This window comes from Drosophila grimshawi, unplaced genomic scaffold (genome assembly GCF_018153295.1).
Source record: "Drosophila grimshawi isolate 15287-2541.00 unplaced genomic scaffold, ASM1815329v1 contig_44, whole genome shotgun sequence".
In the NCBI taxonomy this organism is placed as follows: domain Eukaryota; kingdom Metazoa; phylum Arthropoda; class Insecta; order Diptera; family Drosophilidae; genus Drosophila; species Drosophila grimshawi.
Window position 1 is genome coordinate 15,536,678 of NW_025063240.1, and position 22,711 is coordinate 15,559,388.

The window sequence follows — 22,711 nt, forward strand, 5'->3', positions numbered from 1 at the left end:
TTTTGACGATATTATTTTGAATATTTAGTTTTACTGGATTTCATAATTTATGTGATTTGGGAACATTGTGAATTAGTCAAGCTGTTAATAACAGTTCGGTGTTAAATAGCAGCTGGTCGCCATCCGAGTCTGTAAACAGGCTATGGGGCAACAACAAAGCAGCAAAAACAAAAAGTTACGTGAAATATAAATGGAAAAAAGAGGAAAACTGTAAATGACATGGCCAGCCGTACGATTCCAAAAACAGAGAATTAGTCGCAGTTGAACACTCAGCCTCAATAAAACTACTACTCATTTAATTAGAACTCAGAGCTGGCTGAGCGTTTGGCATTGTGATTTTTATTTGGCATGTGACGTTACTCGTAGCAACTATGATTTAATTGCTGTCAAATCACACTGGACGTGTTAATTATAGTTTAAACTCTGGTCTGGGCAGATGATCTGATAAATAATCTGCAGTAGAACGTGAGCACATGTGTAAAAATATACTTAATACCTGCCCGGCAATTCAGCAAAGTGCAGACTAAATTTAACGTTCACACACACACACACACACACACTCGACACATGTGAAAAGTGCAATAAATCAATGCCCAGCAGCAAGAAGACGGAAGTGGTGACCTAAGCAAGGAACAATAACAAAGAGCACAAGACTGAGCAGCTGTAACGGGACATTGGAGCAAACAGCAACAAAAGAAAGAACTCTTCAATTACATTTTACGTTGATTTATTACATTGAACGACACAAAATGGACGAGGTTTTCTCATTGCACATGGAAAAACTCGACGTATATGACGGTTAGTAGTAGATTATCACGCTTAAAAATATGTGAATAGTATTAAATAGATTAAAAACAATTGCTCGTTTGTCATTTTGAGTTTTAGTTGTCGTTGTTGTCGTCGTCGTCCTCATCAGACGTTCTCAATATCTCATCGACCTGACGATCCTGTTCTTCGGTCTTTTTGCCCTGTATAATCAGATCACGCAGCGTGCCAATGTGTCGCTTTTCTGCACGAATTTGTGCCAATAAATCGATGTTTTCGATCTTTAATCTCTCGATGCGATCTTTCCGATCCTCGGCAGATTTCTTTGTTTTTTCACGCGTGCGTTGCACTGCCTATAAGAAAATTTAAATGTAGTGTGTAATGCAATAATGTGTATATTAAATAGTGTATCAGAATTGCCCTAATTTCCCCAGATGCTATTTTTGGGTGGCAACTTTGTATATTGTTTTGTTTACATTTACCTCATTATTCTTTTTTCTTTTCATCTTGTATGCGGAATCATCTGACTGTGGACTCCTATCGGCATTGCATCGGCTGGTTGATGGCTTTGCAGTGCTTCTCTTGGCTGGCATTCTTTCGGTGATAATTTTAATATGTATTTAAATTTTTGCCTCTTTTTTCCTGTAACTAAAGCTGAAAAAATGTAGTCAAACACGCGAGTCGTTGTGAAATAACAACGCGAATGAATGTACCAAAGCGTAATTGTAAAACATATGTGCGGCCTATTGGATCAAGTATTGGAAAACGAGCGGCAGACAATTAGAGATGCGGTATTATACAATTAATTTATCGAGTGGAGTGAACTGTAACTAAAATTACAACTAGTAAGAATTGTGCAGTAGTAATTGAAATGAAAAGTTACGTCCTCGATACATTTATGGTTTGCTCATAACTTGGTATTATTTTTGCCGATATGTTTCAAATAACAAACTATAAGTTAATACAATTTATTTGTAAAGACTGATTTCTTCTATGTAGTCGATTAAGACCAGAATGTTTAACGAAATAAATTTTAGAGCAAAAACATGTGAATGATGTACAACGTATTATTTAATAAATGTTAAACAAAAATTGAACTTGCGTCTTTCACTGATAACTATCGATTGCAAACCCGATAGCTAATCATGTTTTACAGCACTTACTCTGCAACTCTGCAAATTTCAACCGGCTTGAAAAATGTCTTCGCCTGCACCCCCAAAGTCGCCTGAATTATCAGACAAAAGTAAAAAATATGATAGACAAATCAGGTAAATATATATATATATATATATCTTCAGTAATGTGATTGGCTTAACATGCCCTTTACAGACTTTGGGGTGACCACGGACAGGCATTTTTGGAGGCGGCTACAATTTGCCTGGTCAATGTGACTGCGGTGGGCTGCGAGGCAGCAAAGGGACTCATCTTACCGGGCATTGGTGGCTTCACAGTTGCCGATGGGAGCACAGTGAAGGAGGAGGATCTCGGCAACAAGTACGTCATCAACAGCCAATTGCTATTCTTAGCTCAATTGTAGTAATTAACAAGCATTAGTGTAGCTTCTTTCTAGATTCTAGTTATTTGGGCAAATCGAAGGCCCTTGCCTGCAAACAGCTGTTGCAGGAGCTGAACACGGATGTCAATGGTGATTACGTAGACGAGAGCGTTGACTATATTCTGGCAAACCGTCCAAATTTCTTTGACAGTTTTGATTTGGTAATAGCCTCGAATCTGAATGAGCAATCATTGCTGCAGCTGGCAAACCGCTTATGGGAGTCCAATGTGCCGCTTGTTTATTGTCGCTCCCTGGGCATGCTAGGCTCCATACGTCTGCAACTGAAGGAACACTGCATTGTTGAGGCTCATCCTGACAATCGTCAGTTCGATTTGCGTTTAGAGCAGCCATTTCATGCTTTGCGCGAGCATTTGGAAGCTACAGAGGTCACCAGCAAAATGCCCTGGCTAGTGGTTCTGTACAAATTCATAAAAATCTGGCAAAAGGAACAGGAAGATGGGCGCCTGGCGCCCAGCAACTACAAGGAAAAGACAAATCTTCGCGAGGCAATCAGAGCTGAAATGAAGAAGGACGAGGAAAACTACGAGGAGGCTATGAAGGCGGTAAACACATCATTTGGCGCCGGCCTGGTGCCCAGCTCTCTCAAGGCCATATTCGAAGACGACGCTTGTGAGCAGCTGCACAAAAAGGTGTGTTCGCTTTATTTCTATCAAAACCCATTTATCAATTTTGGATTTTCGCAATAGAGCGATATCTTTTGGATTATGGCCAAGGCACTTAAGCATTTCGTTGTGGAGGAAAACAAGGGCTATTTGCCGCTGCCGGGAGTACTGCCCGATATGACCGCTAGCACGGACTCTTACATAACCCTGCAGCACATCTATCGCCAGCAGGCCTTGCATGATGCCGATCAGGTGTACCACAAGTGCCAACACTACCTCAAGCAGTTGTCCCTGCCGGCGGACAGCATAGATGAGCGCACTGTGCGTTTACTTTGCCGCGAGGCTGCCGGTATGTTTGTCCTACGTGGCACACGCATCGCCGATGAGTACGAGAAGAACTGTCGGCTCTTGCCGCTGGGTAAGTGTAAATGAAGTGCGCATCAATTGCAATTCCACTATTCAACTCTTATTCCTGTTGTAATGTGTAGTAGAGGAGAACGAGCTGCAGGGTACCTTAACCGTCTACAATTTTGCACTGCGTGCCTATGAGCGTTTTCTGAGCGAGTGCGGCAGTATTCCCGGTGAGTGCGCTGTCGAGCAGGACATTGGCCGTCTGAAGAGCATTACCAGCAAAATGCTGAACGACTTGGGCCTACATGCGACCATTAGCGACGATGTGCTGCACGAGATTTGTCGCTACGGCGGCGCCGAGCTGCATGCTGTGTCCGCTTTTATTGGTAAATATCAACTGAGTAAAACTCATCAGATACGTATATTGATTGATTGAACATTTTGCTTGCAGGAGGCTGTGCTGCGCAGGAGGTGATCAAGATAATAACCAAACAATATAAACCAATTGATAATACCTTTATCTATAATGCTATTAGCACTGAAAGTGTAACGTTGAAGTTGTAAAACAATTCCTTATAATACAATTATAAAACAATACTCACTGGTTTTTATCATTGTGTACTTTTTATTTATCGTATCGTATCTCAGCTTATGTCCTAGATATTGTAAGCATTAAATTACACATTTATACGCTGTGGTATCCTTGAAATAGTAGTCGTAGTAGTAGTAGTGTGTGTATGTGTGTGTATATGTCTGTGTTGGGCTTGCAATATGTATTGTATGTGTGTACTTTATTTATTTGGTTTTTATAAAAGCCCAGACCACAATCGTTTGCTCATATGTTATCTTACATTCCTGTATTTATTTTTGGTTTTAATTCTCATATGCGGGGTTTTTTGATTTTGTAATTTTGCATGGAAATTCGATGGCAGCATTTGCGCCAAACGCAATTAGTTGACTTAGTTATTAACATTAACTTTATGTGTGCTTTTACATGTACAAATTGATGCTAACGAAAATGAATCAAGAGTAATTAATACATTTTATATATCATTTCAATAGGCATTTATACTTACAGTACTTGCTTACAACAACAATTCAGTTTATTTTGTTTCGATTTAAACTTAGTTTTTAGTTATTTCTAATAACTTCTTTGCTAAGTAATGCCTATCCAAATTCTTTACAATTAATTAACAAAAATGTACATAAGATGACCGACTACCTTGAGAACAATTAATGCCTAAATTCATTCATTTATTCATGTACTTATCCATATATAAAAATGTAGGCGTCTGGTGTTCCAATTTTGTTAACTTTACCTATATGTGAACACTGTACTACTTGCGATCCATCGTATTAGCAGCAGGAAGTACAGTCCAATTATATATTGCCACGTTGCAAGTGCAACACCTGCACCACCATGATGCAGCTCGGCAAAACTTTCGCCTACAAAATGATGCCTATTATGCATTACTTCAAATTCGTAATAGCTATAAAAACTTACCGTTTAGTATATGCACTACAATGGTAAAATTTTGATATTCACTTATTGAGCAAGTATAGTTTCCCGAATCAGCTTTGTGTATTTTGGCAATCGACAATGTTGAATTTGCCCCATCCTCCATCAGTTCAGTTTTAACACTAAGAAAATGTATATTTAACAGAGTTATAAGATTATAAGACTTGGATTTTAGTAAACCCACCTTACACCACCTCGTGTTACATCATAGTTGAGCACATTTTCGCTATGCTTCCAAAATACAACCGAACTGGTCATGGCCACATTGCGGACCACACAGGATAACTGCAGCGTTGAATCAATTTCATAGTATTTCTCTTGCAATGGATCCCCATACTCATCCACAATCATCACCTTGGGCGCTGTACGATAACAGATAATTGTTATGTTTATATCAATTATGGAGTATGGAATTATTAAATTCCCCACCGTTCACATGCAAATTAATTTGTATGACGCGAGGCGGATGCGTTGAGATCTGGCATTCATAGGTCGCCTCATCGTCCTTCTTCACATTCCCAATTTTCAGTCGCCAATTGTTGGGATACTGAAATTCCATTTTATAACGCTTATCGCCGGTGTAAGCGTGCAGGCCAACAGTTAATAGGTCCAAAGCATTCTCCTCGTTTAGCGTATTACGACGCACCCAGGAAACCTGTTTAATATTGTCACGTGAAAATCATGTGAAAAGTTTTCTAGTTAGTTAACTTTTTAGTTTTGCGGGTCTTACAGTCTTATCTTGCAGCAATGATATTCTGCAATTTAAATGAATGCTGCTGCCAGCCTGCACAGTCATATTTGTTGGTTGTCCAACGCGTTGCACGTCCTCAAAATGTGGCCCGTAACTGTAAGCAAGATGAATATTTGATTAGTTTTAAGTAAATGTCTAAAACTACATTGTATATAGCATATAATGTGCATATCTATTAGACAGCAGGTGTGTGTAAGAAGTAAAACGCAGACAAATATATGTGTATATACCAGTTATTGCTTGTAAAAAGAGTCTTAAAGGTTTAAGTTCAAAGGACCTTCGGTAAACTGTTATTATTACTGGCTGCTTGGAATCAGAGCACCTTTGAAGAGGCAATTTAATAACTATGCAGTTCAACTATTTTATTCATTTTGTTTGCTGTACATTTATTTGAACAAATTACGGATTTTATGGCTCTATAATTATAGTCTCGTGCCTATATTATAATCTCAAACGATATGTTAATATATGTGTATTAGCCTTTTTTCATTTTTAGTTTTTTTTTTAAACAATGTTGTCGTTATTAGTTATTCTTTATTGATTAATAGAGTGCGCTTGGAAATCCCTTGGCCTACGCATTTGCTCTCTGTTGTCGAGTGTTGAAATATTTATTTGCCCAAATTAAATTGGGTCATACTTTGATAAATGCGCCTGGCAATGAATTATGCAAAGGGAAAATGCGAATTTTATAAAATAAATTACTCAATAAATTATATTTAAATATTCCGGAAAAATACTGCAACGTGAGAAATGCAATTGAATAATTTGTTTGATATAAATTAAGTGTATTGTAGGGCTTATGCATCACCTTACCGCTGATCATGATGATGATGTTTGTTGGCCGATGAGAATGTATCGAAGATATAGTTCAACATTGGTGCATCGGTTTTCTGCTGCTTCGGCAATACATATCGACTCTCCACTTTCTTGGCGGAGGTGCGTATATGAGATTTATCCGATCCGGATGCTGTCGATGGGGTTGGCGATGCCAGGAATCCATTGATGGCGCTGGTAACCTGTTGAAACGAACTCGAACTAACACTGGCAATGGTTGCCGTAGTTTCTGGTACATTTCCATTGATGCGTTGGGAACCAATTTGTTGAAATGTGCCACCGTTGCTGCTGATGGAGTTTTTCAGACTTGATGTGCTCTTCTCATGTTGCGCCACATTTGCTGCTGCTCCGGCTGCTGCTGGTGTTCTCAGTGTCGATGCTTGGTGCGAGCTAAGCTGCGATAAGGATAATAAATCTTGTGTTTTTGCATTCATTAGTTGTTGTCTGCCATTCGTTGTGGCAATCGGAGAGGCGGTTGTTTCCCTTGATTTTGGCTCTGCTCTCTCATTTTTGTCCTTCGTTGTGTTCTGCCCCTGCCCCATGGCAATGACGTAATCATTGCCAGACTTTTCAACATCAACGTCATCGGCAACGGCATCGGCATCAACATCAGCATCAGCATCAAAGCCAATATCAGCTTCGATGCCAGCTGCTGCTGCTCCCGCAGCGGCATAGGAATTATCGATTTCATTGGAATCTATGGCACATAATAAAAGAAGGCAAGACAAAATTAAGTTAAAGGACATTCGGCGTGCCACTTACAAAGACCTAGAATTACTGCTCTCTGCAATGCCCAGCCCTGTAGGGAGGAGGGTGCCAATGACTGACCTTTAAAGGTTTTTATATGTTAATCTGAATCTATTCAGCATGTAATTACAGCAATCGCTTGCACTTTAAACACCCATTGGAATTCATTACTTATTTAACTCTTAGCTTGAAAAAGCTGTCTACTGCTTTCGTACAGCTGACATATATTTAATGCAAGGGTATTTAGTTTGGGCCCCACTTATGTCTTTCTTACATCTTCTAACTGAGACGTGATTAATATGTTGTAATAAAGTTTCAGCATTGACGGGAACGTAATTCTTTTTTGGGTGTTCGACTGTGTTCGTGTTGGGTTAAAGCTGCCAAAGATTTTCGTTAAAAAAAATACAGCAACAAAAAATATGGTAAGCTTTTCCCAAAAAATTACTTTAGATTAATGAGTCTATAAATAACATGGTGCACGTCAATGATCTTACTTATTTTCTTTATTTATTACATGTGTTTAACACATAATAGCCAAGGAAATGCTGCGATTGCATTTCTACATCTAATATATGGTTTCATTTTCTCGAAGATTGTTTCATTAAGTCTAAGGCTAAAAATTGTTAAGGGCTTGATATTGACATTTAATGTCAACAATTTGATTGAGGAATTACTGATGAAGTAAATACGAGGCTTATATACTGAAGAGAACTTGAGATCTCCACTATAATATCAATTTATAAAGACTAGGACTTTTCCTATTCAATTTACTCACATATCGATAATAAAAGACTAAGACTTGTAAGCAAAAGTTTTCTGCAGACGCAGCGCAAAAAAGTTTGAAAGATGAACTTAAAATTGAAAACGTCACCAGTTGGTAAGTGGTCTCTTAGCCAACTTATTTTGAAATTAGTTCGAGGTCGCTTGTGGGCGTGGCTTGCAACCAATTACATTCCACAGACATTTCACAATTCTTTTGTCAGTCAGTCAGCCATTCAGCCAGTCAGTTCATCTGCCAGTCAGTCAATTGGCTAACCGCAGAGTTCAGGAGCTCAAACCACTTACCGTAACTAACACGTAACGTTGTTGCCGACTGCTGTCTGTGCTGTGTTGTGTGTGTGTGCGAGTGTGTGTGTGTGTGAGTGTGCGAGTGTGTGTATCCATCCGTTGTAAATTGATATCCAGTGGATGGCGTTGCGGCTGTTATTGTTGTTGTTGCACCACCAGCAGCCTCAGCGTCCATCACTGCAGATACTGCAACAAGCATCGAGGATTCGTAGTCTGTGGGTGACAACTCTTCAAACTGCTGGCCACTGCCGAACGCGTCCATGTTAGTGGGTTGGGCCTGTACCGGCAGCAGCAAACCGCTGCCCAATGCACTAGCGGTGCAAAGCATCATTGTTGTTAATGTGAATAATTGTATTAAATTGCATATAAAACATTCAATTTGGCTTGTTGCAGGGGTTCTTCTTGTTGCCGTTTTTGTTGCGGTTAATTGTTTTGTTTTGGTTGTGTTTTTAATGCGTATCGTTGTTGTTGTTGTTGTTGCTGCTCTTGTTGTTGTTGCATTTAACCGCATTTTGTATTTGTGAATTCCTGCGTGGAATTTGCCTTAACCAAAACACATTTCACTAACTGCATTGAGCTTGTTGCCACACTGCCCCCGCCACCGCCACCGCCACTGCTGCTGCTGCTGCTGCCACTTATTTAACTTGTTTGCTTTTGTTTCCAGTTTCTAGTTACTATTTTATGTTGTATTTTCGTTTTTGCGGTTTTTGCACTTGCAACTTTTGTGCTTCAACTTTGTTTAATATTATTTGCGTCGATTGATAATTGATATTAGCTGGCAAATTGATTTATAATTGAATTTCTTTGAGTGATTTAAATAGAAACATTTCTATTAAGTATGTATAATATATGTTAAATGGATTACGTTTAATATTTTACGCAATTTTTGCATTTATATGCAGTCCATAATTGAATTTGGCTTAGCGTGTACACATTTAGCAAAATCCCAATTTTAAATATATATCGCTTGAATAAATCTAGCTCAAGCAATTATGAATATGATTATTTTTGTTAGTGTCCCAAATAATGTGTCTAGCTGGTTGCGTAGGGACTTTGATAGCAAAACCTCTTTCATAATCTACTTTTTGTTGTTGTTTGTTTTGCAGATGCTTTTATGCTACCTATCCTTTTTATCCTTGACGCCATTTACATGTATTTATTTATATGAATAGCTCACATTACTGGGGCAACATAAAAGCAAAAAATGAAAAAGAAAAAAAGAAAGTAAAACCTGAACAATTCCAGAGCCGCCTTTGCATTGTATGTTTGTTTGTTGATTTTTGTTGTTGTTGTGGTTTGTTTGCTGCTGCACTCGTAATAAATTCTCATAAATTCGGATATCCGGAATTATACAAGTCAACGCAGAGGAGGCAGCTGTCGGTTCAATCACAAAACATAACTCGCGATTTGTAATGGTTGAGTTTTGAAATGTGTAAGGTAATAAAAATGAATATGTAAATTAGCGCGAAATGCGATTTCATAAAAAAATATGTTTGGGTAATACAAGAGCAATAGCTTTATAGCCACATTTCGCCACAATGTTGGAATTGTTTTAATTCCGCATTTGAATATTGCTAGTCGTAGATACATATATATGTATGTATGTATGCAAGCATGTATGTATGTATGGGTATGTAGTAGTTATTTCGCAGACACAATTTCACTAACGGTCTCAGAGGCCTACACAAATTTTCTTGAGGGCATAAAACCGCGACAGAGATTCCCATTTATGTGCTCCGCCCAGTTTTCTTTTATTTTTTTGTATTTCTGTGTTTCTTTAGCTGTTTCGATTCTTTATGATATTCTTAAAGCACTTTCAATTTGAGCTTAGCGGCATGTTAAAAAAAACTGAACTTTGTTGTTGCTGCATATTTATTTTGTATATGTAATCAGAACAACTTTCACTTGACAACTAGAATATTTTATTATTTATTTTATTTTCATTTCTTTTGCTTTTTGCTTTTTATATTCTCGTTTTTTTGCTATTATAATTTGATGGCATGCACGGAAAATTTGTATTTCTTTTGCAACGAACCACACAGAATATCAAGAAACTGAATAGTTATGATTTGACGTAGTATTACACGCAAGTTTGAATATCTACATTCGCCCCAACGACCAACATCGACTCTACGAGTTGCGGATACGGTTCAAAGACGTTTGAATGTTCCTTCCACAGTTGGTGCGAGTAAACGTCAACACGCCGTTACACTTCGTTTATGACTGTCCTTCTGAAGGCAGCCCAAATCAGTGGGTTGTTGAATTTGAATTGTTGTTGACTGGCCGAGCTCATCAAAACTGCCAAATCTCTGCCTCGTTGTGTGCCTCGGCTCTTGCCATGGGGAGAGCGGCGGGGCCAAAGCTTCTTTCCTTTGGTTTGTTGAATTTTTGACGAGTGGTGGCTACTCCAACTCCGAATTTCTAAGGGGTTGTGTGGTGTGAAAAGATTGGCATAAATTCGGCAAAGCAGTGCAATCTAAGGGGCTGTGGTTTTGGTCAAAATTACTTTTACTTTTAGTTTTTAAGTTAAGAGGTTTTTGTATGTGATATTTTGTAGCTTAATTATTATATCTATCTGTAGTATATTTATATTGGCTTATATCTATAAAAATAATTTGTGAAAATCATAAGTTCAGCAAAGAATTAGCTTAGAATTGAATGACCTTTTTATGTCAGTTTACACATGGTTTAATTAAGTTATACAAGGCATGTATAAGTCAGAACCCAACTGGCATACGTATAAGAGCTCGTTCAGTAAAGATTTAGCTTAGAATTGAATGACCCTTTTATATCAGTTTACACACAGTTGAACTAAGTTATACAAGGCATGTATAAGTCAGACTACAAGTGGTATACGTATAAGAACTCGTTCAGTAAAGTTATACAAGGCATGTATACGTATAAGAACGCGGATACAAGCTAAAATTACTCACAGATGGCGCCACTCATTTTATGCCTAAACGCAGCAGATACTTGAAGGAAATACTCAGAGCACAGTTGAGGCTGTTCTCTCCCTCTCTCTCTTGTTCCCTCTCTTCGTGTCTCTCACCCTCAATTTATGCCAATCAGCATCTGGCACTGTTGTGACTGTTGTGTTATCAGAAACGCTTGGATGCTGGTCGGGTGCAGACGTCCTTGGTCCTTGTTTGGCAGTACTGCCATTTGAAATAAATTGTGCTGCAAATAGTTTAAAGTGCGAAAACGTCTCGGCCGAATGAAAAAATGTGAAGTTTGTCTCATAATATACATACACACACACACACACACAACTTAAAGAACGTGAAAATAATAAAGCAATGAGGATATTGTCCTGTTTTTGTTATAACAAAGGCACAATTAACGCTGAGGACAAGTGAAGCGCTCTAATGAATAATACCTTAGTATACATACATACAAACACACGCACACACGACGCATACAGACATATATAAACGTGAAAAGAAAAGTTGTTTTAGGTCAAACAAAAGCGACAAAAAGAAAGAAAATCCGAACCGAAGGGAAGCATGTACAAAGCGCGCCTGCAAAAATGAAAATCAATTAGAAAAAACGCTATAAAATTAAGGATCCATCAAGCTCGCGACGAGTAAGTAATTAATTATGCAGAGTATGCAGTGTGTGTGTGTGTGTGTGTGCGTTGATTGTTCTCAAATGGTAGTTACATAAAATAATACAGGAGACACAGCATCCTCTAATGGGGTTTTTGCTACTACTTACGCCTGGCTAGTCAAAGTATCCTTTTTGCGTTGAACTTTTGCTGGTGTCTGTGTAGTAAGCACACCTGTTTCTGTATCGCTTGAAAAATGTGAGAGACACAAGCAGGCAGCCCAGAGCCCAACTTGAACAGCTTGTTATCAGATCCTTCAGTTTCCAGTTGGGGGATTTCTGCTAATTGTTGTCTCTTGTTGTGGTTCTCTACAAGTGTCTGCCTTGTTGTTGCTCTTTAAGATCTGTTCGCTGCTATTCTTGGCACTGACATTGTTGCTGTTGCTGTTGCTCTTGTCGTCGTTGACTTGTTATGTGCACAATTAGTTCAGTGTGTGTGCGCATACTTGAACTCGGGGGTCTCTGTCTAAACAGCCCCAAGTAACGAACGAGATGACCTTACTGCCACAAGTCCCTAAGACACAAACAACAGGTGGATGTGTGTGGTGCGATGTGTGTCCTTAGCTATTCTTAGATATTGGATTTGCTACTCTACACCTGCAGGTGAAAGATTTAACGATTGGCATCTGCGGTGTTAATTGAAATTTTTCATTTTGTGTGTCAGAAAAATTTGAAAATTGATGCAAACAGAAAGTTAGGAAAATAGTTTCCTTTGGCAAAATTGTTAATTAAATCATTTTTAATTTTAGTTTCCATTTTAAGGGAAGGCAAATACTTCAAATTTATATAATTTTATGAAATAAAAGTTTCAAAATAATTCAGGAATAAAAACTACTACAACTTTATCCAAGCTGAACTGATTTTGAATGTCAAAGCGCAATTATTCAGGGATTTGTCCGCTTGATTAATCTGCAAAACTTTTATTAGATAAAAATACAGTGGTTTATATCTTTATATATATATATCTATATATCTTTTTGTAAATGAAACATTTGAAGGAATCTCATTCAAAGGATTAACGCACATTATTCTAACTCATTATAACTCTTATCTTCGGATAACAATGAGCTGATTATCAGCATTTCAGCAAAGCAGTTGTCTCTAATGAATCCATTTGGTTTTGTCCTGCAGCGCATCCGTTGATGAGCAGCTCGTTGGCTATTGGTACAAGCACCACAGCAGAGAGCGGGACGTCGATGTGATTGTAATGCCGTCACGTCGCAGTGGTGGTGTTGGCACCACACGGCGCAAGCACTCGCTGGGCAATCTGCGACGAGCGCACCCGGCGTCCGGCGCCACATGGAATGTGCAAGTGGTGCGTGGCAAGATGTCCTCCAAGTGCCTGTGGCATGCCTGTCGAGCGCTAATCCTGGGCCTGGCCCTAATGCTGGTCGGGGCTGGTATGGCCACCCTCGGCTACTATGCGGATCATCTGTCCATGGGCTCCGAGCTGAGAGGCAATGTGACGGTGCGCGTCAAGAACGATCTGAAGGGCTTCCATTTGAATAACTTTGCGTATGTGGGACCGATTGTGATGGGCTTCGGTGGCTTCATCGTGGTCGCCTCCTGTGTGATGACCTTCGAGGCACGCGACTCCGCTGCCAAGGTAGTGCCGGCTCGATTGCGCGCTGGCGGCGGCAGTACTTGCAACAAATCCACGACTCGCAGTAATCAAGGCAGCTCCGCCTCCCAGCGACGTGGAATGGGTAAGAGAAAAAAATAGATATTAATAACAATGAACATAGATATCAAGTAGATTCGGCATGCCGAACTTAAAAAAAAAAACAATTATTGTATGAAATAGTCAGATTTTGATAATTGTTTGCAAATTTGGGATTTCTTAGAAAACCAAAATTAGTTCAATGAAAGAACTCTCTTCAGCTTTTATTCGATTTTGTTTGCTATGTTATAATAAAGTATTAGTTAAAGGCTTATGCCACTAGAATGGAAATAGATACTTTTATGCAGTTGAAGATGTCTCCTCTGTGTGAATAAATGAAGAATCCTCTCTTCACATGTCTTGCCTTGCATAGGTGCTCAATATCAGTCGACCCGTTGGGATCAGCACTTTGGCGTGTTTCGCTCTTCGCCCAACGATGCACATCAGCAGCTGCAGGCAGTCGCTGGTGCCACAGGATCGGCTGCGACGCAGCCCTTCGATCGCGAGGCACTCACCGCGGAGCTCGTCAAGTTCTCCAAGTCCCTCAGGTATTTACCACCACTTATAGACAACTTATAGACAAGAACTTGTGCATTAAATCCACATTAAGCATCGCATACTGTAAAATATTGCTGCAAATCGTAATTGGCTGCTTCATATTGCTTCATTCTGTCTCTCTCACTCTCTTTCTCTCTCTGTCTGTCTTGCTATCTCTCTCTTTCGGCGTCTCTATCTCTATCTCTGTCGCTCTTTTGTGATTGCTTTGCATCTACCATTAGCGCATCCACACGATACTCGCCACAGCTGTCTCAGCGTCGCCTCACCTTCACTGGTTCCGTGCCCAATCTGTCCACCATCCATGCAAACGCTCATCCATCCACCGACTGCAACGACTCTAATCACTCCAATCTGTTCTCGTCGCATCTTCAATCGCCGCTGGAACTTCACTATCAACAACTGATACAACAACAACAACAATTGCAACAAATGTGCTGCAAACGACATCATCACCATCATCGCCATCATCAACACAAACAACGCAAACAACAACAACAACATCAACAATCGAGCAGCAGTGTTCGACGCGTTCGTCAATCTCGAACCGCTGGCAGCGCTGCTGGTGGTGGTGGTGGTGGAGCTGGTGGCTCAAGTGGCTCCAATACACGCCTCAGCGGTAACTCCTCCAGTTTGATACAGCGCGCAACAAGAGATTATACCACCTGCACTCTCCTCCAGCCGCCGGCAGCGAGTCGTGTCTACTGGCAGGCGTCGTCCTTCGATGCTGGCATGGGAGCGGGCATCGCTGTGCACTCCAGTCACGGCGAGAAACGCGCTGAGCGCAACAAACGCTCCGATACAGCCAAGCGACATGTCCTCTCCCGTCAGCGTCCCATCGAGCACGAGGATGCAGCGGCGGCGAGGGAGAGGGATCGAGATCGTGACCGGGATCGGGATCGTTACAGTCCGTTGGGACACAGGCGGTAAGTGTTTAGAAGAGCTTTAAACATACTCAGGTGCTTAAGCTTTTGCTGCAAAGCACGAGTAAAGCTTTCAAAGCACATTGAACAAAAATCTATACTTATAATCAAATGTGTCTGAAAGCTCAAGGCAAACCAAAAACTTGATTTGGCTATTTGAGTTTGATGATGAGGGTTTCAGCAATTGTCTCTCATTTCGCTCAGTATTCAAATCAAAGCTTAGAGGCATTCATTTAATAGATAATAACTTATGAAACCATTTCCACAAGACTTGTTTTAGCTTAGCTTTCAGCTTGCACTGCTTTATCGCTTGTGAAACACAGAAAGCACATTAATTCTTAATGATTGGCAATCTGTTAAGAGCATTTCTCTAAGGATTAAGGGGCATTGATTAATTAGCTCTTGGACGTAGCACTAGAAAAATCTAGATATTCTCATACACAAAAAAAAACAGAGTTTTTCATTCCGATTCATCAATCACTTTGCATCCTTTTGCAGCAACTCGACCATGTCAGATTCATCGTATAGTGGCCGCTGGACGGCACGTTGTGCTTCTGTGGCAAGTCGCACTTCCAGCATCGATTCGCGTCGCGTGCAAGTAGATCTCCATAGTCCGGAGGTGATGCCAAAGTCGATACTGCGCTCTCCCAAACGCTACAGTTCCGGTCCCTCGGCCACGCCATCCGTCGATAAGGAGTTCCGGTAAGTGTTTCTATTCTTAGCACAGCACAAAGGACCGCCACTTATTGTCACAATGCATTCTCAAACAGCAGCCAGTTGTCGGTGTGCTCGGAGCCACCACCACCCATACGTCAATTGTCGGGACAGTCGAGCATGGAACCCGCTCTGCCGGAGGAAAATGTGGATGTAATCGATGAACGCGTTGACAATGAGTGCAACAGCAACAACAACAACAACAATAACAACATCAACACAAATGTCTCCTACAATGAGATAAATAAGCTGACGCATCACAGCCACAGTCTGCCACCGAAGAAACCGCGTCCCGACTTTCTGCCACTCGGCGACAGCACAGATCAGCAAGAGGCACAGCAGCAGCAGCAGAAGGCAAATCCTGCAATGCTTTACAGGAGCAGCAGTTCCAGGCAGTTCTATCGACCCAAGCCTGGCATTATCAAGGATCAAGATGATTCCATATTCTATATACGCTCGCTGGAGCGTGCCGTCAGTTCGGCCAGCAACGATGAGCAGATGTACGACTCCCTTCGGGTGATCAATGAGCGCCGCTCCACATTGCTGATGGCGGATTCGCAGAGTTCGCTGGGCTCCGCGGAGCGTAAGCTGAGCAGTTTTTCGCTAAAGATGCCGGATATAAGGGAGCGGGAGAACTCAATAGATATTGAGGAGGGGTCGGCGGCAGCAGCAGCAAAGGCTGCGGAAGATTCACCCACAGCAGAGCTTGAAAAAGATCCAAATGATACCTAAATCAATTGTAGATAATTATATAAATGTGTGTTTGTGTGTATTTATAAGGTATATCAAATAATTGGTTACCGCTAGCCAATGACAGTTACTTTAAATACGGCTCTATTGTCAAAATGTTTGATACGCTTGCAACAATTGGTACACCGAAAAATTGAATTTAAGTTTACAAAGATTAGCATAGAAAACATGTCTCAAAACAACAAAAAATCGATCTCAATCGTCTCATTTCGTTTCATTTTCACAATAACTACTATCTGAATATGAATTACTATAGCTGTATTAAATACCGATAAAAACTAACTTTAAATCGTTATCTATGTTGCCATAGGCACTATTCGATGTATTAAAATTATAGTCTTCCTATTGTTGAATTGTTGAAATAACTGTGAAGAAACACACAAAACATTAACTGTTATCATTTAAAATGTTCTTTGTGGATATAAACGAGCTTTTAATAATTAAGTTCTATGGCTCCCACTTTCACCTATATCCTGTTTCCGGTTTGTGCAACCTAAATGAAAACAATTCCTTGGAAAAGCACTTTGAAATTTTATGTATATAAGAAAAATATGTAAAAAATACAATCAGCTTACAAGCGAAGACTGATGTTCGTAAAAATAATGTTCTATTTATGGATTGTGCGCTGCAAGGACAACAAAATGTCAATTTCTGTTCCAGATACAATGAAAAGCAATAACAAACTGTAATTACATAATGATTATAAAGCACCGAGTGCAAATGAGGACAGCGAAAAGTTAACCATAAATAAATAAACGAATAAGCATATTATGTTTCAAGCGTTCCATAACTGAACAATGTATAAGAAATATCAGAGAAAAAACTCTATTTTCACTTATGTATATTTGGGTTTGTCAAGTTGAAACCAGTAATAAATAGTACATATTTCACAGATACAACTTCTACCAACGTAATTATTGATAATCATATATGTGAAACACACTTTACATGATACTTATACACACTAAATATGTATTTTATATCTGAGTGTTAATTTATAAATCGAAAGAACGCAAACAAATGTTTCTTAATCCATGTTTCTTATAAGTGTGTTGCAAAAAAATACCTATAAAACCAAATGTCAGGCAATCATTGGCATTGGCCCTAAACAAAAAATATGATGGAATTTGTACTTATGAAAAATCAGATAAAACCCAAAATGTTATACGTACTCATTATTGATGTGCAAAAAGTTTTATATTACCTGTTTATTGCATGAGAAATCCATATTCACTAGAGATGCAAACAATATTTATATTAATAAATGGAATTATATGTGTGTTAAAATTTAAAAATTTACGTTGCTTTTGAATCTCAAACGAAGGTCTTGTTGCGTTAAGTGTGGAGTAACAGTGGATACGATTCGTTCGATGTGGAGCAATTCTGTTAATTATGTTAAATCAGCTGTTAAAGTTAATTTCTTGTTTTTTCTTTCAAAATTGACACCAAACGATTTATTTTAATAAAACATAATATTAATTTAGCACAGGACTTCATTAATGTAATTTATTTTGTACTGCAGATCTTCACGAAACAAATAAAGTAGTGCTGTTAATAACATTTCCACAACTGTTAAAATTGTAGGGTGCCCAGCGCAGTGTAAATAGAAAATTGTTATTGTTATCTCCGCAAAATACACTTTCTTAGTGGAATTTTGGTTAATAGCAACTGACAATCAACGACCAGGCTTGCTAAAGTTTGGATTACTTCCTGTCGAACACGCTCCCTCTTCCGTAGCTGATAAGCAAACGAAACAAAATGGTATTCGGGTAAGCCATACAGCAAATGTGCATGCAAAAATTACGTAATCCCAGCGCTAATCTTATTGCCCCGCTCCAATTAGACTCCTGTTGCGCGGTGGACTCGTCGCTGGTGCTGTTTACTACACGAACAAGGCTGGCGTCTGGGGCAATCCCGAGGAGTCGCATAAGCTGTACAACAACGTGAAGGCGAAGCTCTGTCCCTATGTCCAAAAGGCGAAGAAGCAGCTGCCGTTCGAGGTGCCACAGCTACCCAAGGCGGGCGAGATGCGTTTCCTGGCCAAGCACTACTACAACGAGGGGGTGAAGAGCTCCTTTCGGTTTGTCCACATGCTGCCTTGCTATGCGGGCCGAGGCCTCAAGAAGGTGAAAGATACATTCGAAGACTTTGCCAAATCCCCAGCGATCACCGCCAGCGAAAAGCCTGCAACGGTGACGGCGAAATAGTTGTCCAATTATGTGCGCTTGTCTGTTCAATAGCAGGCTGTTTTCATGTTAGTTCATAGTTAGTCTATTGAATACTATGTTTATGTATGAAAAAACCTCAACTCTCCCCAAGAACACACAGACAAACTATCGAGCAGCTCTGCGTCGGATGAGAGAGTCGGAGATGATGATAGAATATTAATTTACCTCTCTCTCTGTCTTTGAGTATTGTGCTCGAGCTTCTGTGCTAGCAATAAACAATATTATGTCTTAAGCGTGAAAGCCGCCTTGAAACCTCATTAAACATTAGCATTTAATTTAAACAAACACGATGCTGAACGAAACCATTACACATTTTAAGCGCCTTCTGAGGAAGCTAATTGTAAATCTATGCGAGCTCTCTGTGTGATTTACATGTTATATTTAAACAGTCGCGACAACATTTCTCAGCACTTAAAACAACAGATAAGCAACGAGAGTTTTAGCTCTTAATTTATTGTGAGGCAAAACAAATTATTAGCATAAGTCAGCAGCAATGATGACAAAGTAAAACACCAACTAGGCGATGAGCGTGCAAGAAACACGTGAATAAAAAAAAAGTATCATGCAGCAGTGGGTTACCCCAAACGATATCAAATAGAACAAAGATTGACTCAACTCAAATGTACTCAAATATGTCTCAAGAAGCAATTAAATTATTCATTCTATAAATAAGTATTCCTTACAGATAACAATTTGCACACTGATAACACTTATTTATGATAATAATTAGCAAGAATTTGAATTGGATTCCTATTGGATAGTTGACATTTAAAGCATTTTTGCCAAACTGCCGATGGCAACAAGAACAACAATCTTTGTTTGCTCTCTGATAAATGATTAATAGCAAGTTAGTATTGCTGGCGCGATGTTCCACACACTCAATCATTATAAAGAATTGCAGTAGGTTATTCTTGTTGCTGTTGTGAGAGAAAACTCGTCGCGAGAGTTGATAAAAATAAATATTGCGGCAGGCAACGTCACTCATCTCTGAGAGCGACGCATTGTCATTATCAACATCAACAATATTATCATCATCATATTGGCCGACTGACTCATTGATTAACCCATAAGAGCGAAATTTGCCGGCAACTGTTGTCATTTATAACACATTATTACAGATTACAACCAATTATGGCTGTACTTCAGCATCTTCCGTTTTTATTTTTGTGCAGAGTAAAGATTATTACGCATACGCCGCCGCACACGTTCAAATATCAGACATTAAACATGGCTTTGTACGTTTCATTGTCGCAAATAAAATAAAGCTAACAACAATATACGAACAGACGTCAGACGCAGTGGCAAACGTGCGCCGCACACTGATAACAGACAGTTAGAGACAACTAACTGTACTGTGGACTGCTTCTTTTTTTTTTTTTTTTTTGGTCGGCTATATCCCTAATTGTGTGGAGCACTTGAGACCGTTCCCAAAAAAAATACAATCTAGCGATAAATGCCGTTAGGACAACTGCAACATGTCGCTGTAACTGTCACTGTTTTAATTTTAGCCATGTCGGCACTCAAAGAGCACTTGACTGATTATCTTCAGGTTATTTATATTTTATTTATATTTTTTTAATTGGCTTTGCTTTGGTCATGTCTATTTATGATATTTACTAGTACTGCTATCTGCCTGGCTACTTACTAAGCCATATTTATTAATATAGCAAGCACTAGTTTATAATTAATACAACTAGTTGTTTGATATTACTGTTGGTCCAGTTAAGCGGCCCCAAACACAAGTAACTGTCTGCCTGCCTGCCTGCCTGTCGCGCTGACAGGCTGCAGATAAAAATTTACTACGCATCCCCCAAGTGCACCCCCACTGGGAGTCGTGTGACTCATGCTATGGCAAAGATAATGTCAAGATCTTAGCTATGGATGCTGATGCCGCTGTTATTGTTGTTGTGGCAAAACTTCAAAAGCGCCGCTGTAAATCGAATTAAATCACGTGTTGAAACAGGCAGCTAATTTTCATTAACTTGTAAATAATTAAATTTGTTTTGGTAAGCGCAAATTGTCAATATTTGCCAGCGCACGAAACAAACATGAAATCACATTTTCAGTGACCCATAAAAAAAAATCAAAAAGGTAAATAAATACATACTTAACCTCTAAATGGGCGAAAACACGTATACGCAATGTTGTCCCACCTCTCTCAGACCCCAGCCCCAAGGCAGACACAACAAGCAACACCTCCGAGACCTACTGCGATCTGGAGGCCACAAGGGGGAGGCCTCATACAAATGTTGTATGAGCATACACACCCACACACACATCCAAACACACAGCTGATGATAAGGAACAATTTCTTTTTGAACATTGCGTATACGTCTCGGGTGACGACAGAAGAAAGCGTATGGGAATTAAAAGTAAAATAAGGCTTTGTTTATTTGCCAATTGCGAACAATAATTAAAAATGCTTTCTTGTTTAGTTTAATTAAAGTTAAGATAAAAAATATTTTCATATTTGCAGATATTCAGTTGACTTGGTCAACACACAAATTGACGCAGTTGCAAAAGTTAAATATATAAATTGTACAAATAATTTATAAATAGAAGTTGTGGGCTTCTACGAAATTCTTAGGGGACTTACCCCTACAGATATGCATTATTGCAAATGTTGTCCAATTTAGTCACTCATCAATTATTTTATCAAAATATTAAACCAAATATTTATAGAAACGTGTCTCAAACAGTTTTATCTAACATTATCTACAGATACCGCTTTTTTTCCGACAGTTTATGATCTGATTTAAGTTTATGATACATAAATATTGTTGTTTCCTTTTTAACAAAACAAAATGGAGCAACTTTCTGTTCGAGAGCACTTTCTAGGAGATTTGTTATCTAATTGACGTGTGTTTCATCAAAATAAGAAAAATAACCGCAAAGTGAATAAAAGTATTTGTGTAAATTCTAGTCCAAACACAAATGTTTAGGATTTGTCATATGAGATTTCGAACTGATATGAGACATCTCTATACCCTTTACCACTTTATAATTGTCAGCTGTTGTCAAGTCTTGCATTTAATAAAAGTTCAATTAACCATTCGCTAAAGTTATTTCCAATTGAGCATTCAATGCCTAAGTAAACAAAAAAATCAATTAAACAAACAATACACAGCCTACAGAAACAACAACCAGACACGAACATGATCATGATCATGATCAGGGCTTTCAGCTACTGTTGCATCCAATATTAATCGTAATGTTATTAACTCATTTTGTTATTGGCAATTTGTGATATTCAATTATTGTCACACACATTTCTATGGCACGTTTCAACTTTTGCACATTGTTGCTATTGTTTATTAATTTGCCAATAACAATTGCGTTAAGAGGGCGACCTTTATAGGCATAAACCGGCAGCATCGAATATCGTACACAATACAATAAAGTTTGTTCAACTAATCGGAAATTGGCATAATCAATGATTGTTCTCCCGTAATTGTTAACTGATAAGAATTAAATAGTTTTCAAAGCTTTTGCCAGTTTGATGAACTGTTAATCGCAAGCAGCAACCGCAATAACAAGTTATATAATAATTGATATACCACATTCATTTGTTTAAACAACTGCAAAGCGTGTGCCTTGGTCAAATATTATTTATGTCTCGGCTTCTCCTCATCTAAATCGATTGCCAATTGCTTAATTACATTTGTCATGATGTCGAACGCAAGTTTTGCAACAAAACACCTGATCACACACACACTCCAAATCCAGCAGTGAAGACTACCTCTCCCCTCTATACCCCTATACTCTTCACAGCTCTTGATATGCTAATGCTGCAACAATAAATGTTGAAGTGAATTTCATTATTATTTTAACTACTACACATGTTGCACTATTTTGCACTGACTAGAACGCATTTCGAAGACTTGGGGATACCGGTTTACACATTTTCCAACTCATATACGTATGTAATGCTTCCTATCTGTGTATAAATATAATTATATTAATGAGCTTTAGATATTTTATATGTCATTTGAAATTGTACCCTACAGAATGTGTGTAACAATGAAAAGACTCGTTAAGAGTTCGCAGCCCCACAAAATGTTGGAC

General features: G+C 39.1%; 6 protein-coding genes across 9 annotated transcripts; 4 read left to right on the forward strand and 2 right to left on the reverse strand.

Moving 5' to 3' along the window:
- Positions 1–710: 710 nt before the first annotated feature.
- LOC6557217 (CCAAT/enhancer-binding protein 2) lies at positions 711–1,358 on the reverse strand. The gene is made up of 2 exons (XM_001984075.3): positions 1,248–1,358; positions 711–1,118 (listed from the first exon to the last, which is right to left on the reverse strand). Exons 1-2 carry the CDS (start codon positions 1,356–1,358, stop codon positions 882–884), a joined length of 348 nt encoding a protein of 115 aa, XP_001984111.1. The 3' UTR covers positions 711–881.
- Positions 740–1,401, forward strand: LOC122322578. Its single transcript, XM_043215354.1, has 2 exons — positions 740–798; positions 1,340–1,401. Exons 1-2 carry the CDS (start codon positions 750–752, stop codon positions 1,387–1,389), a joined length of 99 nt encoding a protein of 32 aa, XP_043071289.1. The 5' UTR covers positions 740–749; the 3' UTR covers positions 1,390–1,401.
- Positions 1,402–1,927: 526 nt separating this feature from the next.
- On the forward strand, positions 1,928–3,903 carry LOC6557223 (nedd8-activating enzyme E1 regulatory subunit). Its single transcript, XM_032737830.1, has 6 exons — positions 1,928–2,033; positions 2,095–2,259; positions 2,325–2,970; positions 3,028–3,361; positions 3,432–3,680; positions 3,746–3,903. The coding sequence occupies exons 1-6, from the start codon at positions 1,963–1,965 to the stop codon at positions 3,856–3,858; spliced, it is 1,578 nt and encodes a 525-aa protein (XP_032593721.1). The 5' UTR covers positions 1,928–1,962; the 3' UTR covers positions 3,859–3,903.
- A 150-nt stretch (positions 3,904–4,053) lies between these two features.
- LOC6557228 lies at positions 4,054–12,442 on the reverse strand. 2 transcript variants are annotated; one of them, XM_043215430.1, is made up of 8 exons: positions 11,928–12,442; positions 11,147–11,390; positions 6,378–7,095; positions 5,544–5,658; positions 5,243–5,468; positions 4,998–5,175; positions 4,799–4,935; positions 4,054–4,740 (listed from the first exon to the last, which is right to left on the reverse strand). In XM_043215430.1, exons 2-8 carry the CDS (start codon positions 11,160–11,162, stop codon positions 4,610–4,612), a joined length of 1,521 nt encoding a protein of 506 aa, XP_043071365.1. In that variant the 5' UTR covers positions 11,163–11,390; positions 11,928–12,442; the 3' UTR covers positions 4,054–4,609. The 2 variants fall into 2 exon arrangements, with proteins under 2 accessions (XP_043071365.1, XP_032593719.1); XM_032737828.1 differs by lacking the exons at positions 11,147–11,390; positions 11,928–12,442 and adding an exon at positions 8,211–8,635.
- Positions 11,356–17,693, forward strand: LOC6557235 (putative uncharacterized protein DDB_G0277255). 3 transcript variants are annotated; one of them, XM_001984072.3, is made up of 6 exons: positions 11,356–11,796; positions 12,948–13,522; positions 13,850–14,024; positions 14,256–14,957; positions 15,453–15,656; positions 15,725–17,693. In XM_001984072.3, exons 2-6 carry the CDS (start codon positions 13,024–13,026, stop codon positions 16,398–16,400), a joined length of 2,256 nt encoding a protein of 751 aa, XP_001984108.1. In that variant the 5' UTR covers positions 11,356–11,796; positions 12,948–13,023; the 3' UTR covers positions 16,401–17,693. The 3 variants fall into 3 exon arrangements, with proteins under 3 accessions (XP_001984108.1, XP_032593716.1, XP_032593713.1); XM_032737825.2 differs by having other exon boundaries at positions 14,550–14,957; positions 15,728–17,693; XM_032737822.2 differs by having other exon boundaries at positions 11,357–11,796; positions 14,550–14,957.
- Positions 17,694–18,017: 324 nt separating this feature from the next.
- LOC6557247 (MICOS complex subunit MIC13 homolog QIL1) lies at positions 18,018–18,908 on the forward strand. The gene is made up of 2 exons (XM_001984071.2): positions 18,018–18,187; positions 18,262–18,908. Exons 1-2 carry the CDS (start codon positions 18,177–18,179, stop codon positions 18,623–18,625), a joined length of 375 nt encoding a protein of 124 aa, XP_001984107.1. The 5' UTR covers positions 18,018–18,176; the 3' UTR covers positions 18,626–18,908.
- Positions 18,909–22,711: the final 3,803 nt, after the last annotated feature.

What these genes read in the sequence shown, in the direction of transcription:
- LOC122322578 (XM_043215354.1), top strand. Translation starts at nt 750, where the DNA reads ATGGACGAGGTTTTCTCATTGCACATGGAAAAACTCGACGTATATGAC. An exon ending in AAAACTCGACGTATATGACG is followed by an intron (nt 799 to 1,339) that starts GTTAGTAGTAGA and finishes ATGGCTTTGCAG; the next exon opens with TGCTTCTCTTGGCTGGCATT.
- LOC6557217 (XM_001984075.3), bottom strand. Translation starts at nt 1,358, where the DNA reads ATGCCAGCCAAGAGAAGCACTGCAAAGCCATCAACCAGCCGATGCAAT. An exon ending in AAAGAAAAAAGAATAATGAG is followed by an intron (nt 1,119 to 1,247) that starts GTAAATGTAAAC and finishes ATTTTCTTATAG; the next exon opens with GCAGTGCAACGCACGCGTGA.
- LOC6557223 (XM_032737830.1), top strand. Translation starts at nt 1,963, where the DNA reads ATGTCTTCGCCTGCACCCCCAAAGTCGCCTGAATTATCAGACAAAAGT. An exon ending in GTGAGCAGCTGCACAAAAAG is followed by an intron (nt 2,971 to 3,027) that starts GTGTGTTCGCTT and finishes TTTTCGCAATAG; the next exon opens with AGCGATATCTTTTGGATTAT. An exon ending in CTGTCGGCTCTTGCCGCTGG is followed by an intron (nt 3,362 to 3,431) that starts GTAAGTGTAAAT and finishes TGTAATGTGTAG; the next exon opens with TAGAGGAGAACGAGCTGCAG.
- LOC6557228 (XM_032737828.1), bottom strand. Translation starts at nt 8,544, where the DNA reads ATGATGCTTTGCACCGCTAGTGCATTGGGCAGCGGTTTGCTGCTGCCG. An exon ending in CATCATCATCATGATCAGCG is followed by an intron (nt 5,659 to 6,377) that starts GTAAGGTGATGC and finishes TCTTGCTTACAG; the next exon opens with TTACGGGCCACATTTTGAGG. An exon ending in AATTAATTTGCATGTGAACG is followed by an intron (nt 5,176 to 5,242) that starts GTGGGGAATTTA and finishes GTTATCGTACAG; the next exon opens with CGCCCAAGGTGATGATTGTG.
- LOC6557235 (XM_001984072.3), top strand. Translation starts at nt 13,024, where the DNA reads ATGCCGTCACGTCGCAGTGGTGGTGTTGGCACCACACGGCGCAAGCAC. An exon ending in CTCCCAGCGACGTGGAATGG is followed by an intron (nt 13,523 to 13,849) that starts GTAAGAGAAAAA and finishes TGCCTTGCATAG; the next exon opens with GTGCTCAATATCAGTCGACC. An exon ending in AAGTTCTCCAAGTCCCTCAG is followed by an intron (nt 14,025 to 14,255) that starts GTATTTACCACC and finishes ATCTACCATTAG; the next exon opens with CGCATCCACACGATACTCGC.